Genomic DNA, 15,304 nt, shown 5'->3' with positions numbered 1-15,304 from the left:
ATGAATTGTGACTGTTTTGTTTTGTTTTTTTGCTCATAAAGCAAGACAAGTTTTAAAACAGGACTTAACATACAAAAAGTGTAGGATGTGAGACTTCTAATGTTGTGGAACTTCCACTAAACATATCCGGGGTACATTTTGGTATTCTTGTTCTTCTCATATAATCTGGTTTAAAAAAAATTATATTATATCTAACAGAAGAAATAGATCCAAACGCTATCAGAACACACAATTTTACCCCTATGGGTTTAACATGACTGCAAACTATACAATTACCCACAATGCAATGTGTTTGAAACTAGGCGGCCATTTTGATTCCCTAGCTAAATACCTAATGCATTGCTCCTGTTCTGCAGATAGGCCTTCTTACCTGAAATTCAAAATATTTCATTTAATAATGAAATACTTCTAAAAATGTCCATTAGCAGTAAGATGGGTGTTGAGATCTCTCCTGAAAGATCTTTGCTGTTTTTCAATATTGTTGAAAAAATATATATCTATGGAGTTAAACAGGATGAATGAGTTAACCAGTGCATAACTTTTTGTTTTACTATAATGAACATTGAGCTGGGTGAGGGAATGTAATCAAGGATCAGTGGTTTCACCACGACACTTTGTATTGACATTTTAATTTGTCATGAGAGTAAAAACAAACACTGAAAGAGCAAAATGTATATCAGACGATCGTTCGTTCCAACTTCTCCTCGGTTGTGATATCCTTAAGATTAACGGCAACCTTCCATAACCTACGCCTTTCTTCAGATCAGATCTGAGTCTCAGAGCTCTGATTCGTAATAAACTTTCACAACCTGGAAGAATCTGAACTTGTTTTGTCCACCTGGTCGATGAAAACATCCATATACATCACAGACTGTTTAAAGCACTACACAGTGTGGCGATCTTTGCACAGAAGTGCGTAGGGAATCAAAATGGCAGACAGCTAAACTGACGATTTTTGTGATGTTATGTGAAATCAAGCCATTCGTGGTGTTTATGGTGTTTAGTTTTTCAGGGTGGTGTCTGTAATAAAATACCACCTTTCTCATTAAACTCTCACATCCGGACACTTAAACATGAGCCACTTTACCTTGCCTCGTACCCAGAAGTTTGAGTCGTATACGATGAAATGTATTATATGTACAATATTTAATTTAATAATAAGTTATATAAATGTATTAAATAATAAATGTGTTCATTTAATTGATTTCTCGCAGTTTAATTTTCGCTCGAACTGACTCACTATAAGACACTAGTAGATGATGTAACCATAGCAACAAAATTTTTTATCGACTTCCAAAGCATCTATCGTTCATTAAAAAAGCTGGGGTGGATTTAAAGAAAATTATAATGGAAGATTATGCAAATTTGTCTCAATTTTTAATCGGTTTAATGTATTTATTTGCCTTATCATCACTTTAAAGTTCAACACTTAAAAAAAAAGTGTTTATTGTTAAATAAATAATAATGTATGTGAGGCATACAAGTCCCTAAAAAAACTGGATGTTACTCCTGTTAATATAACTGCAATTTAAAAAAAAAAAAAAAGAGAAAGGAAAGGAAAAATAGGAACAGTGTTGTTTATACATGATGTGTATTAATCTTGTCAACAGCAGTTATGATATGAAATTAAAGCAATCTACATTTGAAGTGGTCTGGATTCACGTGGACAGAACATTATAACTAACGCGCAAAACATTATAATTAAAAACTCAAATAGCCTGAAATAAATACATCATCAAAACGTCTGCGATCACGTGATGTAAATAAAGTTAAAACCACATTATTTAGCCCTGTATACAACAGGGCAAATTAATAATAACTTAACTGATAGATTGTCATCTGGGGGGGGAAAAAAAAAGACAGGACGAGGGTTGGATTTTTTTTTTTTTTTTTGCACAAAAACAGTACATTTAATTCAAGTGTTCCCCAGCACAAATACATAAGAAAGGAGTCATTCTATTCTTCTTTCTTTCTTCCTTTCTTTCTTTCATGCTTTCTCTCTGTCTCTTCACGCCGTCTGCAAAGAACTACAGCTGCGGATGGAGAGAGCAAGAAGAGAAAGAGAGAGAGAGAGAGAGAGAGCAGGATGGAGAAGGAAGAGAAAGAGCGAGAGACAGATGCATCTGACAGACCAAATATGAAGGACAGAAGGTAGGACATGGCTGTAGTCAATAAATATTGAGGCAACAACAAACATTACATATATATATATTATATTTTATATATATATGTGTATATATATATATATATATATATATATATATAATATAATATATATAATAAGAAAAAACAACGTAACATTACAGTCGGATCCAACAAAAGCATGGAGCAAGGAATGTTGGGTAATGTAGATTTTGCTGCCAAGGATAAAGCGAGCTACGTATCAGTGCACAGAACCTTCAGGATGGAGCGTGTGTCCAGTATAACAGAATGACTTCCTCATTGAGACGCTCATACTACAGTGATGTCTAGGCTAAAACACGTGAAATTTCTCCATTTTATTCTTTTTTTTTTTTTCTACTTTTACATCATCAAGTACAAAGTTAAAATGCATTTGTTAATATATTCATAAAAGAGTAAAATAATAGTGCTTTTTTTTTTTTTTTTCTTAAATCCATTACTACGACAACATAAAAACAGTCATTGTCAAGACCGGTCAATCCTTAATTCCCAACAATATATTTCACTTATTTATTTATTTATTTAATTTTTTTTTTTTTTTAATCATTTAAGAATAAATTGTATAGCACCTTTTTTGAAACGCCTTCACTCACGCTCTCTTTAAAGATTTGAATCCTAAAATAACCTCGTAAAGGATCTCCTCCTTTAAAGCTGTCAACTGGTTATTGGTTGGCTCTCAAATTCATCCTCTCTCATTTGAGACAATTCATAAATACGTAAAGAAAGAGGAAAATAAAATTCGTCGGGACGTGATAGCAGATTGACACGCCCCCCCCTCTTACGCATCAGCATCACCATCATCATCACCATCATCATCATCATCATCACATCACCACCGCCTTTCAGCTTATTATAATCAAGCTCCGCCTTTGGCCAGTCTCCTAATCACAACAGCTACGCTAACACAGCCTAGGATCACACCGAAATTAGCCTATACGGATTGAGAAACACACCCGGAGCACAAAACATGATCGAATGCTAACAAAAGGCAAACATATCTATGTACAGTTGGTTTACCGCTGAACTCGGCTGAATGGAGTCCCGTCTCGGCCACACAGGAAGTGAGTCTGGAAAGAACACATGTGGGCCTGAGTTTTATTAGACGTGTTGAGCGGCTAACGCGTCTTCCGAAAGCCAGGCTTAGCTTAGCTTAGTTTCTGGACTTTAGCTGTCTGGATGTTCATTTGCAGATGAGGGCCACTTTCCTGAACACGCATTATGATCAGTCATGGACAGTGCTGGTCCTCGCTGGGACGGTGTGTCAGGTTCAGAAAAATAAAAGAAAAAGTGACTTGAGCGTGAGCTCTTTTATTTATTTATTTATTTTTTGGTTTCATTATACATCCAAAGTTGTGCTAAAAGTTCCAAAAAAATGTCTGAATGCCCTCAGTTTTGTTTGCTAGCTACCACTGGTGTCAAAACGGGAAGCTAACGTTAGCTTATCGTCATACAGGTTACGCTCTACAGGTTAAATCTAGCACCCTAAAGGAGTCACAGTGTCTGACTCATGACATGTCTTGATAAATATTATACACTTATCTATCCGCGAGCTTCAGAATCTTGAAGCCTGCGTTGTGATTGGTTATTTGCACTTAGATGTACACGCACTTCCGTACACCGGATTCTGAGCTTTTTGGCGCATCGTATAGTTACTGGATTAAAAACAGTTCACAGCATTGCATCTTCTATTGAAGCAGTTATTAGCAAGTATGCTAGATACGCTCACATCTTTGGAGAAAGAAGACTGTGATTGGTTGTCAGTCAAATGGCCTCTTTTAGTAAAAGCAGGAAGGTCTGAGCCCTTTTTTTAGTGATGGCAATTGCTAGACTCTTTAGCAACACCTAGCGTTCTGTTTTGCGATACCGTTACCCATTTAAAGAACCCTTGATGAGCCATTTAAACTCTGATAGCCATCTTGTTAAACAGGCTATCGTTACAGCGATATAGTACCTAGCTAGCAAACCTACCAATATCTCTTACTGTCATCACGAACGGTCAGTAGTGGTTCTGAACATTAGCGGGATTAGCTACTGGAGGCTATGTGTTCATTCACAGTCAAACAGCACCACAGCAGAGGAGACTCTGATAAGGAACACACTGTTAGTGTGGTAGAGGCTGGATGTTCATGGTGCAGGTCGGGGGATGGATTTTGGCTCAGGGCATTCAGAAAAGCGAGGACCAGCACTGCTAAAGGACTTGCATTCCAGGACTGCGGATAATCTGTGTCTGGAAAGTGGCCTAGAAAGTTCTTTACTGTCTGCCTTTCAAGCAGGCCAGAGAGATTAGCCTCTCTCATTTATACTTCACAACGACACCCTTGAAAATCTGGGAATCCGGGGAAAACAAAACAAAACAAAAAAACCAACCAAAAAAAAAAAAAAAAAAAAAGATCCCGAGAAAGCGCCAGAAAGCACCAGAATGTCCCGTTAACCTCTGATCTGAACGATGTGTACAACAGCACGGAGGGAATACAGTAAACCAAATCCGATTATCCCCGCTGATAATTGGACGGTGAGTGCACACTGTTGAGCACCAACACACCACGAGAGGCCACACCCACCGGATCATCCCAGCTTCCCGGGGAAGCTTCTATAAGCACCAGAATGTCACTCTGTATCCGAACGATCCGACAACAGCATGGAGAGAATACAGTAATCCAGATATTTAAATTCATAACTGGAAGGTGTGTGCACATTGTTAAGCACCTACACATCATGAGAGGCCACGCCCACCAAAACGAAAGGAATTCTGGGAGCACCATGTGACCAGATATTACAACATCACACAGCAGAGGCCACTATCCCAGAATCCCCTGGGAGGACAGAAATGTATCAAAGAAGGACCAAAATCTGGATCGTGACATCCAGAACTCCAGATCAACGTTCCACCACAGGAACCTTTTCTGGAACCTAGGAATCTCTTCAGGGATTCGGGAACTTTAGGTGTGTTTTCGATTTTCAAGAACCCTGGACACCATATAGGAACTGAACTTTAGGTGTCTTTCCACCTCAGGAACCTTTTGAAGAACCCAGGAACTAAAAATGCGTTTCTAATGCAAAAAAGATTTTCAAGAACCCAGGCCCTTTTCAAGAACCCAGGAAATTTAGATGCCTTTCTATGGTAGGAACCCTTTTAGCAATCTAGGAACTTTAGCCACGTTTCCACTTTGGAACTTTTGAGGAACTTGGGAACTATAGCTACATTTCCAATGCAGAAACTTTTTCAGGAGCCAAGGAACTTGTTCAAACTAAGAAACTTTGGGTGTGTTTCCACCACAGGAACCCAGAAACATTTTAGGAATTCGGAAATTTTAGGCACATTTCTACGAGAGGAACCAGGGCAGATTTTAGTCACATTTTAAACAAGAAATATGACCAGGAACTGTTTGGTCCTGGTTCAGATTAGTTCTACAACCCTTTAGTTCCTCAAAAGATTCTGAAACATTGGTGGAAACGCACCTAATTTAAATGAAAACAGGGATTAGCATACAGGCTTAATGCTAGCCTTAGCCCAGAACCAGAAAGGAAAGAAAAGGAAGAGAAGAAAGCACCCCGGAGAGATTTCTGATAAGTTTCCTCAGTTGGACAAAAAGCAAAGCATGTTGAGGAGTTGGAGAACATTTCTCCACACACACACACACACACACACATACACACACGCGCGCACACACTCGCACTCGCACTCACACGACGACACCAGTACAGTAAAAATGTTGGAGTCAGACGAGACCTTGTGGTTTACAGTTTACAGTAGAAATGAGTTCCGCTGGTGGTCGCTAGCATCACCACAGTGCTTTGTGGAAGGATAGATTTGTTTCTATTTTGCCGCTGCCCCCTACAGGCCTGGGCTGGAAGCGCAGCAGCTCTCTGAGACGTGTGTGTGTGTGTGTGTGTGTGTGTGTGTGTGTGTGTGTGTGTGTGTGTGTGTGTGTGTATGTATGTATGTATGTATAAATACAGAGCTTTCTGTCCGGACCACTTTCAGAAGATTTAGCGGTATTGCATCAGCCTGTAATGTAGAAAACTCCCAACATGGACACAACACGTAATTCAGATCCTCTCTCTTTCTTTCTGTGTGTGTGTGTGTGTGTGTGTGTGTGTGTGTGTGTGTGTGTGTGTGTGTGTATGTCAGTCACTATGTGCCCCAGCAGTAAGGCCTCAAGTGTGGCTGTGCATCAGTATTGCTGACAGAGAGCGAGAAAATGAAGAAAATTGAGGGTGAAAGAGGGAAGAAAGGAAGATAGCAGGACATGAGGGATGAGGGAAGGAGAGAGAGAGAGAGAGAGAGGATACAAAAAGAGAAGGAGAAATGGACAGAAAAGAAGGGAAGGAGAGATGCTGCAGAAGGACGAGGTATAGAAAGGGAGTGAAATAAATGGGAAAGACAAGGGAGAAAGGGAGAAGGAAATAGAAGAAAAGAAAGAAAGAAAGAAAGAAGAAGCAAGCAAGTGAGCAAGAAGGGGAAAAAAATAAAAGAGAAAGAGGTGAAAAGAGAGAGAAGGAAAGAGGGGATTTGGGGAGGATTTGTAGAGGGAGAAGGGAAAGAGAGGGGATTTGGGGAGGATTTGTAGAGGAAGAGAGGGAGGGAGAGAGAGAGCACCGTAGTTGTATCAGCATTTGAGCTGTACAGGAGTTGTGTTGTTGTGTAGTACCATGACATAACTGTAAACAGTGTATCAGCTGGTTTGTGTGTGTGTGTGTGTGTGTGTGTGTGTGTGTGTGTTTGTGTGTGTGTTTGCACCACTTGACTACAGGTAAAAGATGTAAATGACACCAGGATTGTGTGTGTGTGTGTGTGTGTGTGGGTTTAGTTTTCGAAGATGCCGTGACCCTCGATTCTGCTTTGTGCTCAAAGAGATGACCATCCTCTCTCTCTCTCTCTCTCTATCTCTCTCTCTCTCGCACACACACACGCGCGCACACACATAATTACAGACACACACTCGCATCCACACGCTCATGCAAGCATGTCTCTTTTTCATCAGAGAAGCTGTGTGATCACAGATGAAATATGTCGATCGTTCTGACATTGTAAATGATTAAAAAAGTCTGTAAAACAAAAATAAACCCAAAAAAAAAAAAAAAAAAAAAAAAAGTCTTCAATAAATAGCCGACATGTAAAAGTGAGACGTGTAGTCGGACGAACCGTGTTTTTTTTTTTTTTTTCCTCGATGAATAGCACCAGTAAGTCGTCAGGCAACTACTAAAACAAATGTAAGAAAAGTGGATCTTGGTTGCTATGCAAATGAAGGGCGGAGCGAGTCGTGGGATGGCACGGTGTGACTCGGGTGGGCGGGGTTTCAGTAACAGGCGAAGTATTCCTTCAGCGGCGCGAACAGGTGCCGAATCACTGGGACGCTCCATGACCTTCCCAGGAGTCTTTGCCTGGCCAGACGACTCATGTTGGACACGTCCGTGTAGTGGACAGGAAATCCAAACACTCTGAGAGGGAAAAAAAAAAAAAAAAAAAAAGATGAGAGCTTTCATTCATCACTTCAATTCCTCTACACTTCATATCCTCCTGTCACTCCATTTGTACACCGTTTCCACCACAGGAACCTTATCAGGAACCCAAGAACTTTTTTCTCCTGTTCCACTCATTCACCCATCTATCCATCCATGTGTGATTCCATACTTCATATTCCGTGACTCTACCCATTTCATCTATCTAGATCTGGGTCTGGATTCCTCCATCCCTCCCTGTGTGAAACAATCCATCCATCTTTTCATCAATCATTAATCCATCCATGCCTGAATCAATCACCCATCCATTATCCATCCATGAATCTACCCATTCATCCACCCATCCATCTACCATGTGTGAATCCATCCATCTGTCCGTTCATCCTAAATAATGGTCGATCCATCAAATATGGACATGATTCATCCGTGAATGTTCTAAATATGAGGTGTTTTTCCAGATAATTGTAACTAATTTTAACTTTATCATGAATCCATCCATCCATCCATCCATCTATCTATCCATCCATCTTTCCTTTCTGCCTCCTGGTTTCATTACTAAAACTATCCTACATATGTTTATCCATCCATCCATCCCTCCATGAATCTATCCTTTCATCCATCTGTGTAAATTCATCTATCCATCTATAAATCCATCCATCCATCTGTATGTGAAACTGTCCATCCATCTATCAGTAAACCCATCCATCCATCCATCCATCCATCCATCCATGGATGAGTGAACACATCTACCCATCCATCCATGAATCTACCACTTCATCCTTTCATCCATGTATGAATCTGTTTATCTATTCCTCCAACTCTATCGTGAATAAGGGTCCGTCAATCAAAATATGGAATTCAGGTCTCTCGCTTCATTCATCAATGTTCTAAATGTTCATTTAATTTCCAGATTATTGGAAGTAATTTAAAAAGTCGTGAATAAGTTCATCCATCCATCCATCCATCCATCCATGGATGAGTGAACACATCTACCCATCCATCCATCCATACCTTTCCATCTCAGTGCACCAGAGGATGTCCTCCTTGTTATTCATGTAGACGGGGAAGTGCTGGTCTTTGCCCTGTTTGATGGAGTTGGAGCGAGTGGTGATGGTTCTCAGCTTATCGAACTGAAACGCAAACCCAGTGTCTGTGTTAGCCACGCCCCCTCCATCAACACACCCAATCACAATGCTCATATGTAAACATGAGTAACTCTGTGTGAACTGCTGCTTGTAGGAACTGATACTCATAAAGAATCTTAAAGCTAAAAGTGGCTCCTAACTGACCGATTTAATTTGGGAGAAACTCTTAAAAATAAATACTAATGTTAATACTAGCATTAATACTAATACTAGACTCTTAAAGTTTTTTTTTTTCTGTGTATGAGTAATAATACTAAAATCAGGACACAAACCTGAAAACTTTGGGGGTAGTTTAGAGGAAGACCAAGTCCCAAACAATCCTAAAGGTGCAGGAAAGTTGATGGTTTTTGGTATATTTAATGACAACATGCTTTAAAAAAAAAAAGGAATTGTGGTGATTGCGAAAGTATTTGTGGAGTTGTAAAAGATGCAGCAATGTACAACTGGAGGTGAAAATTTACACAGCTCATCGTTACTGAGGACATTTTGACGTAACTGAATATCGACAGCGATTGAATAAATACACGTCGCACAATGTAACGTTCCGGTAAATCAAAAATGATGAAAAAAAAAAAATAATGAAAGTGTTGCTGATTTCATACTATGCAAAAATATCTAATCTAAACGCTCATCTGTCAAATTTTTCCTTGTTGATGGTTACAAACCCCAAATTAATAATATGGTATAGTCTGCTTCATTTAAAAAATTAAATGTAAATTAAAATACAAATATTGTCATTAATACACGTATAAGTTACATTGACAAGTTAGCATTTTGTTTGTTTTTGTGCAATATGAAGAGGGACACTTTTTTTTTTGCTTTCATTTTATATTTTTTATGACTTTGTTTATTGAGTTTTTTTTTTTATTTGAGCTTGTCACACAACCACTTGAGCCAATCACTAGTCACGTTTACATGGACATTTTTTGTTTCAATCGGAATGAAATCAATCAGATTGATTAATCTGATCACAGTGTTTACAAGAACGCTGAATAAAGTAATCGGGTTGATGTGCGCGTTTACATTGAAAGAATCGGATTTGATCTTCTGACATGCGCACAGTGCACGAATACACGTTTCCCTCCGTTCCAACACGCAGATACTAGCAGCCGCTCTCTCGCCATTGCTTCTTTTCTTCGTTTTAAAAAGCAGACTTAACATTTGCTTATTTTAGCGGTCAGAGCCCCAATACCGCTGACAGCCGTGCGTCATACGTCATTACGTGATTTGTACGTCATTGCACTATCTGGTTTCATTTTCAATCCGATGAAGTGTTTATATGTCCTCTCCATCGGATTAGAAAAGGTTTAAACCACCCCTTACGATCCGAATGAAATTTTAATCGGGTTTGGCCAATTCATTCCGATTGACGTGTTTACATGTGACTCTTTAAATCTGATTGTGCTTCTAGTCCAATTACGATCGGATTATTAGTGTCCATGTAAACGCAGCTACTGTCGGTGTAATTCATGACCCAGGTCATCAACCCCTCCCCTTTATTTCTTAGTTTAGGTATTTCTGATGCTGCCTGAGAGTCCTGTTGGAAAATATCGTAATTATGAGGTGAGCGCACTTGAACGCCACCACGTTGTCGTAATTACCGCTCGGGAACTCGTATTTGGGGGCGTGTCAGTGACAAAAGTCATGGCCTACGGTAGACGGTAAGATTTAATTTTGCGTGTAAAAGAGGAATACTTTTGTAACTTTGTTCTGCTGATAATTAAAAAAAATAAAAATAAAAAACAAAATAGGTTTTCTCACTCCATTTTAAAAAAAAAAACAACTCTCAGCTACGAACTTTTATTATCATTTAACGAGAATTCAGTTATAAGATAAAATTCTTTGTAAATATGTCCACGTTAACATAGTACATAGTCAAACTCCAGATCAGCGTGATTATTTAGGTAATAAATAATAACATAATAACAAATAATAAATGCGACAATAAAAGGAAAATTGGATCAACAGCACCTTCTAGTGGACAATTTAAATCTACATTCTCACTTTGATGGTGCTTTTGTCCAACAATTGGACATGTTTTATAAATACTTTATAAACACTTGTGCCTCACATGACCAACCTTGGCTGTGCGTCCATGTTCCAGACAGTCCTGCAGGTCGAGCCTATCATTCGGCATGGCAGTTAGAGGCCTGTGGGAGGCAAAAAAAAAAAAAAAAGACGTTATGTTACTGTAGTACAGTCGAATGCTTGAATATTATTGGTCAGAAGGCAAATCACAGATTTCTATTAATGCGCTTGTAATATGTTAATATGTTGTAATATGTCACTTCTATGGTCTCTGTAAGGAGACGTTTATTTAACATTTACGGAAGGAGTCTCCAGTGTTAGAGGCGAAGTCTTCTGATATCTTTGCGGTTTCTCAGTAACATGACAAGCTGTGGGTTTTTTTTTTTTGTCTCATTAACTTTGAGAGGTTGGTGAAGGAACGACTGTTTAATGTAAGAGAGAGCAGGAACTAACTTGTTTCGTGGACGTTAAGCAACATTAAATGTAGCTATAAACGGATAAAAAGTGCCGTTGATCAATAAAATTGTTGTAGTATAAGAGGAATAAACATTTCGGGACGTGCAAATACAGGCAAATAATCAATTTCCTTTTGGTAACAGTATCTCCGCCTCGTCACACCACCCCGTTGATGATGATTTTTTTCTGTTTTATTCCCGCTGTCGCTCTCACACTCAACAACTAGCTACACTCTGATTTATGGTCAGATCTGAGATGGAAAGACAGGGAGGGATGGATGGATGGATGGATGGAGGGAGAAAGAGTGATGGTACAGAAGCAGATGAAGGTCATCCTCACCTGTTCATGCCAGGCAGGTTGCCCCAGAAGTAGCGGGCGCGGTGGGCAGCAGACACCTCCTTGGCATCGATCATCACTGGGTTGCACTGAGGTGAGAGAGAAGATTGCGTTAGTCTACATTCACAAGAAGTCCTAAAGTGAACTGATGTTAGGGTTAGCATTAGTTAGCCGATAGAAAGGCACGCGTGTGTGTGTGTGTGTGTGTGTGTGTGTGTGTGTGTGTACACCTCGAGGAAGCGTGAGATGTCTCTCTTGTCACTAACTCCCATGGCCACAACGTTCTCGAAGAGCCAGAAGAACGGCCGCTCGTCTCCTTCTTTAGGACGAGCCTCGTGTAGCAGGCGGTAAAACTCGAAAAACAGTCGCCCAGTGCCCTCTGCACAACCCACACACACACACACACACACACACACACACACACACACACACACACACACACACCATTACAAAAGATTATACAATACGGACCATGCGTCGATTCCTAATTTGATTCTTAAAGGTCTGAGTGACTTCATCAGAATGTCTTTTAATGTAAAGTAGGCGGGGAAAAGTCTCAGGTAATCCAATTTTTTTTGTTTTTAAATCAGTGTGTGTTCGAGTTCAAACTGTTTGAATCTGAACAACCTAGTGAGCTAGCGTGCTAAAGATGTAGATTTAGCCTACATGTAGAGTTTAACCTTCCTGATTCTCGTTGCTGGGAGTCTTAGACACAGGGCTGTCAATCAAGTGTGCTCATTAGAATACTAGGCCACACCCATTCTCTGATCGATTCGATAATTGTTCTCAAATGGTGTTTTGTATTATATTTAGGTGTTTGTTTTTTTTTTTTCTTTCAAACCTTTCATGTTGGAAGTTTAACATCAAACTCAAGCTTGGCGTTATATGTACCTTTATTCATACATATGTTTAAAACGCGCGCGCACACACACGCACAGAACGTACCAAAGAGTCCTTTCCTGGCTGGGTTGACGATGGAGAGATCATTGCAGGGGCTCCCACCTATCACCAGATCAAATGGACCCCACTCTTGAATCTGCAACACACACACACACACACACACACACACATTAAAACCTTTCCATGTTAATGAACTACTGGTGCTATGAGTCTAATAGCAATGACAAGCCTCCATTTCCCATTTCATACAACGCTTTTACTTTTACTTGTTATTTCTACTTTATCTTAAAACACTGCACTTTTAAAATCCACTCTGGATTTAAACGTTCTTTGATTACTTCAGTAGCTAAATAGCATCTTAAACTTTCATAAATTAGTGTGTTATATGTTAGTTGGCATTAACTGGCGTTAACTGTTTATGAAAATGGTGTGCGTGCATGCGGTAAATGTGTGCGTCGTTGTGTACATAATGTGTTATCTGTAAATTTTATCTCAGTTCGTGTACATGTGAGGCAGCCCTTAAAAACCCATTAGATGTCGCTGCTGCAAGGTGGAAATGTTTTTTTCTTTAGGTTGTTTCCTCACCTGTGAAATATCACGTTGTGTACGGCACCAGTTTAACAAGCGCAGCAGCAAAAACAGTCAGCCTGCCTAAAAATATCTAAATCTTCACTAGTTCAGCATGATTCCCTCACGATTTGATCAAGTTTTTGGGAAACGAGATCAGTTCAGTCTGTAATCAGATTCTGGCTGTCAGATTAACACATGGCTCAAACTGATTCACCAAATCTCTGCTCATTTAAATGCAGTACGATGGTTTCATGAATCAGGTCGCAATATAAACCCGGGTGATCTCTCCATCCTTCTCTCTCTCTCTCTCTCTCTCTTTCAAACACACACACACACACACACACACACACAGATCCTCAGTATTGTCAGCGCAGCAGAGCGCAGGCCTGAGGGGAGAAAAGCAGAAACGCCTACACTTCAAAGCCAGAGCTGAAATATGAGCTCCATCAGCACTGCTGCATTCATATCTCTATTTATACACACACACACACACACAGAGAGAGAGAGAGAGAGAGAGAGAGAGAGAGAGAGCAGAACTATACAATATGGACAAAAACATGGTGCACCACAGGGTTAGAGCTGCAGTATGATAGAGCTCATTATTGCAAGGACATCTTGGTTAGAGCCACACACACACACACTGCTAAGTAATGCCTGAAAACATTTAACCAATCATGACACGGTGTGCCGTTTGTGCCTAGATTAAATTAATTCCTTTCTTCTATAAGGACATATTAACAAGAAGAATTGTAATTCATTTAAATCCCAGCTCTAAAATGAATTTTTCCTTGAGAACCATCATAAATAGACCTACCTTTGCGCTAAGCTACTACAGTAAACACTTACACAGAATGAAATGTATTCCTAGGCTACTGAAATATGTTAATTAATAGTGACCATTTTGTGAGCTAGTTTACTAACAGGCAGCTGGTTTAGTGAGGTATTTGGGATGGCTGTAGGAAACAGGGACGTGTATGTAACTCACGTGTTTGTGTGTGACGTTGCGGACGTCACCCACATACATGATCCGGCCCTGGTGTCTCACCATCCCCACTGTAATGGAGTCCTCGCACACCTCAGATGCCACATAGCGCTCCACCTGGATGCCCAGGTCCTTTAGCACCAACAGACCTTTAGCACACACACACACACACACACACACACACACATTATAATCACAACACCGCTCCAGTTTAAGTACAGCTTCCAGTCGTACTATAACCACACACCTCAGTCAGACAGGTGTGAGCTCACCTGTAGCAATGCCATCGAACAGAGAGAGCACTCTGATTGGCTGTCTTTTCTCCGCCGCTACAGGAGTGTAGATCTTAGGAGGCTCCTGAGAGACACAGAGAGAGACAGAGAGAGAGAGAGAGAAGTGGTGAGAAATCCCTGAGACCTAAGAATTTCTGGGAACCAGAAACCTTAAATTTACGTTTTCTTTTCATGCATCTGTCTAACAGGATTTAAGCTTGATGGCGTTCTTAGTCTTTGACCTAGTGAACTAGCATGAGGATGTTTTTGATAGACACTACAAAGCACTTCTATAAGGGGACGTCCACTGAATTCTTGAAGCCTGACTTGCGTTATCTGCTCCTTGCTGTCTCTCTCCTGACTTACTCACTTGCGCTTTACATTACGGCATTTAGCAGATGCCCTTATCCAGAGCGACTGACAGAAGTGCTTTGGAGTCTCTAGCAAAAGCACATCCTCATGTTAGTACACTGGGTCAGGGACTAAGAGAACTATCAAGTTAACAAATGCTGTTGGGAAGCTTAGAACAGTATGAAAAAAAACATATACTGTATTTACTCCTGGCTGGCTCACCTCTGGTTGACACACTAACACAACTTCCTTGCTCCTGGCTGGCTCATTCCTGGCCTGATCTCTCCTGACTAACTCTCTCTCCTGGCTGGCTCGCTTCTGGGTTGACCCTCACTCCTGACTGGCTCCTTTCAGTCAATGACTGGCTCTCTTCTGGCTGACTTTCTCTCCTCGATCCCTTCTGTCTGGCTCGCTCCTGGATTGCTCCTGGCTGGCTGGCTCCCTCTCCTGACTGGATCTCTCCTGTCTCACTCGCTTCTAGCAAGCCCTTCCTCCTAATTGCCTTGCTTCTGGTTGGCTCCCTCCTTAATACCTCTCTCTTGACTAGCTCTCTCTATCTTGGCTGGCTCACTCCTGGCTGGCTCACTCCTGGCTGGTCTTCCTGCACATGACATTAGAGC

General features: G+C 40.4%; 1 protein-coding gene across 6 annotated transcripts in view; it reads right to left on the bottom strand.

Annotated features, from left to right (window-relative positions):
- Positions 1 to 1,355: 1,355 nt before the first annotated feature.
- The window catches only part of dnmt3aa (DNA (cytosine-5-)-methyltransferase 3 alpha a), an 83,770-nt gene continuing 69,821 nt past the window's right edge, over positions 1,356 to 15,304 (bottom strand). For 4 of the 6 annotated variants that reach the window (XM_053231771.1, XM_053231772.1, XM_034301943.2 and 1 more), the window contains 9 exons: positions 14,334 to 14,418; positions 14,065 to 14,210; positions 12,555 to 12,645; positions 11,840 to 11,988; positions 11,613 to 11,698; positions 10,870 to 10,939; positions 9,062 to 9,109; positions 8,656 to 8,774; positions 6,262 to 7,623 (listed from right to left, as the gene is read on the bottom strand). In XM_053231771.1, the coding sequence (XP_053087746.1) occupies positions 7,482 to 7,623; positions 8,656 to 8,774; positions 9,062 to 9,109; positions 10,870 to 10,939; positions 11,613 to 11,698; positions 11,840 to 11,988; positions 12,555 to 12,645; positions 14,065 to 14,210; positions 14,334 to 14,418 (936 nt within the window). In that variant the 3' untranslated portion in view covers positions 6,262 to 7,481. Of the gene's footprint in view, positions 7,624 to 8,655; positions 8,775 to 9,061; positions 9,110 to 10,869; positions 10,940 to 11,612; positions 11,699 to 11,839; positions 11,989 to 12,554; positions 12,646 to 14,064; positions 14,211 to 14,333; positions 14,419 to 15,304 lie in introns of all 6 variants that reach the window. The other 2 variants (XM_053231773.1, XM_034301944.2) reach the window with 2 other exon arrangements.

This window comes from Pangasianodon hypophthalmus, chromosome 30, assembly GCF_027358585.1.
Source record: "Pangasianodon hypophthalmus isolate fPanHyp1 chromosome 30, fPanHyp1.pri, whole genome shotgun sequence".
Taxonomy (NCBI): domain Eukaryota; kingdom Metazoa; phylum Chordata; class Actinopteri; order Siluriformes; family Pangasiidae; genus Pangasianodon; species Pangasianodon hypophthalmus.
This window is presented reverse-complemented; position numbering and strand designations above follow the sequence as displayed.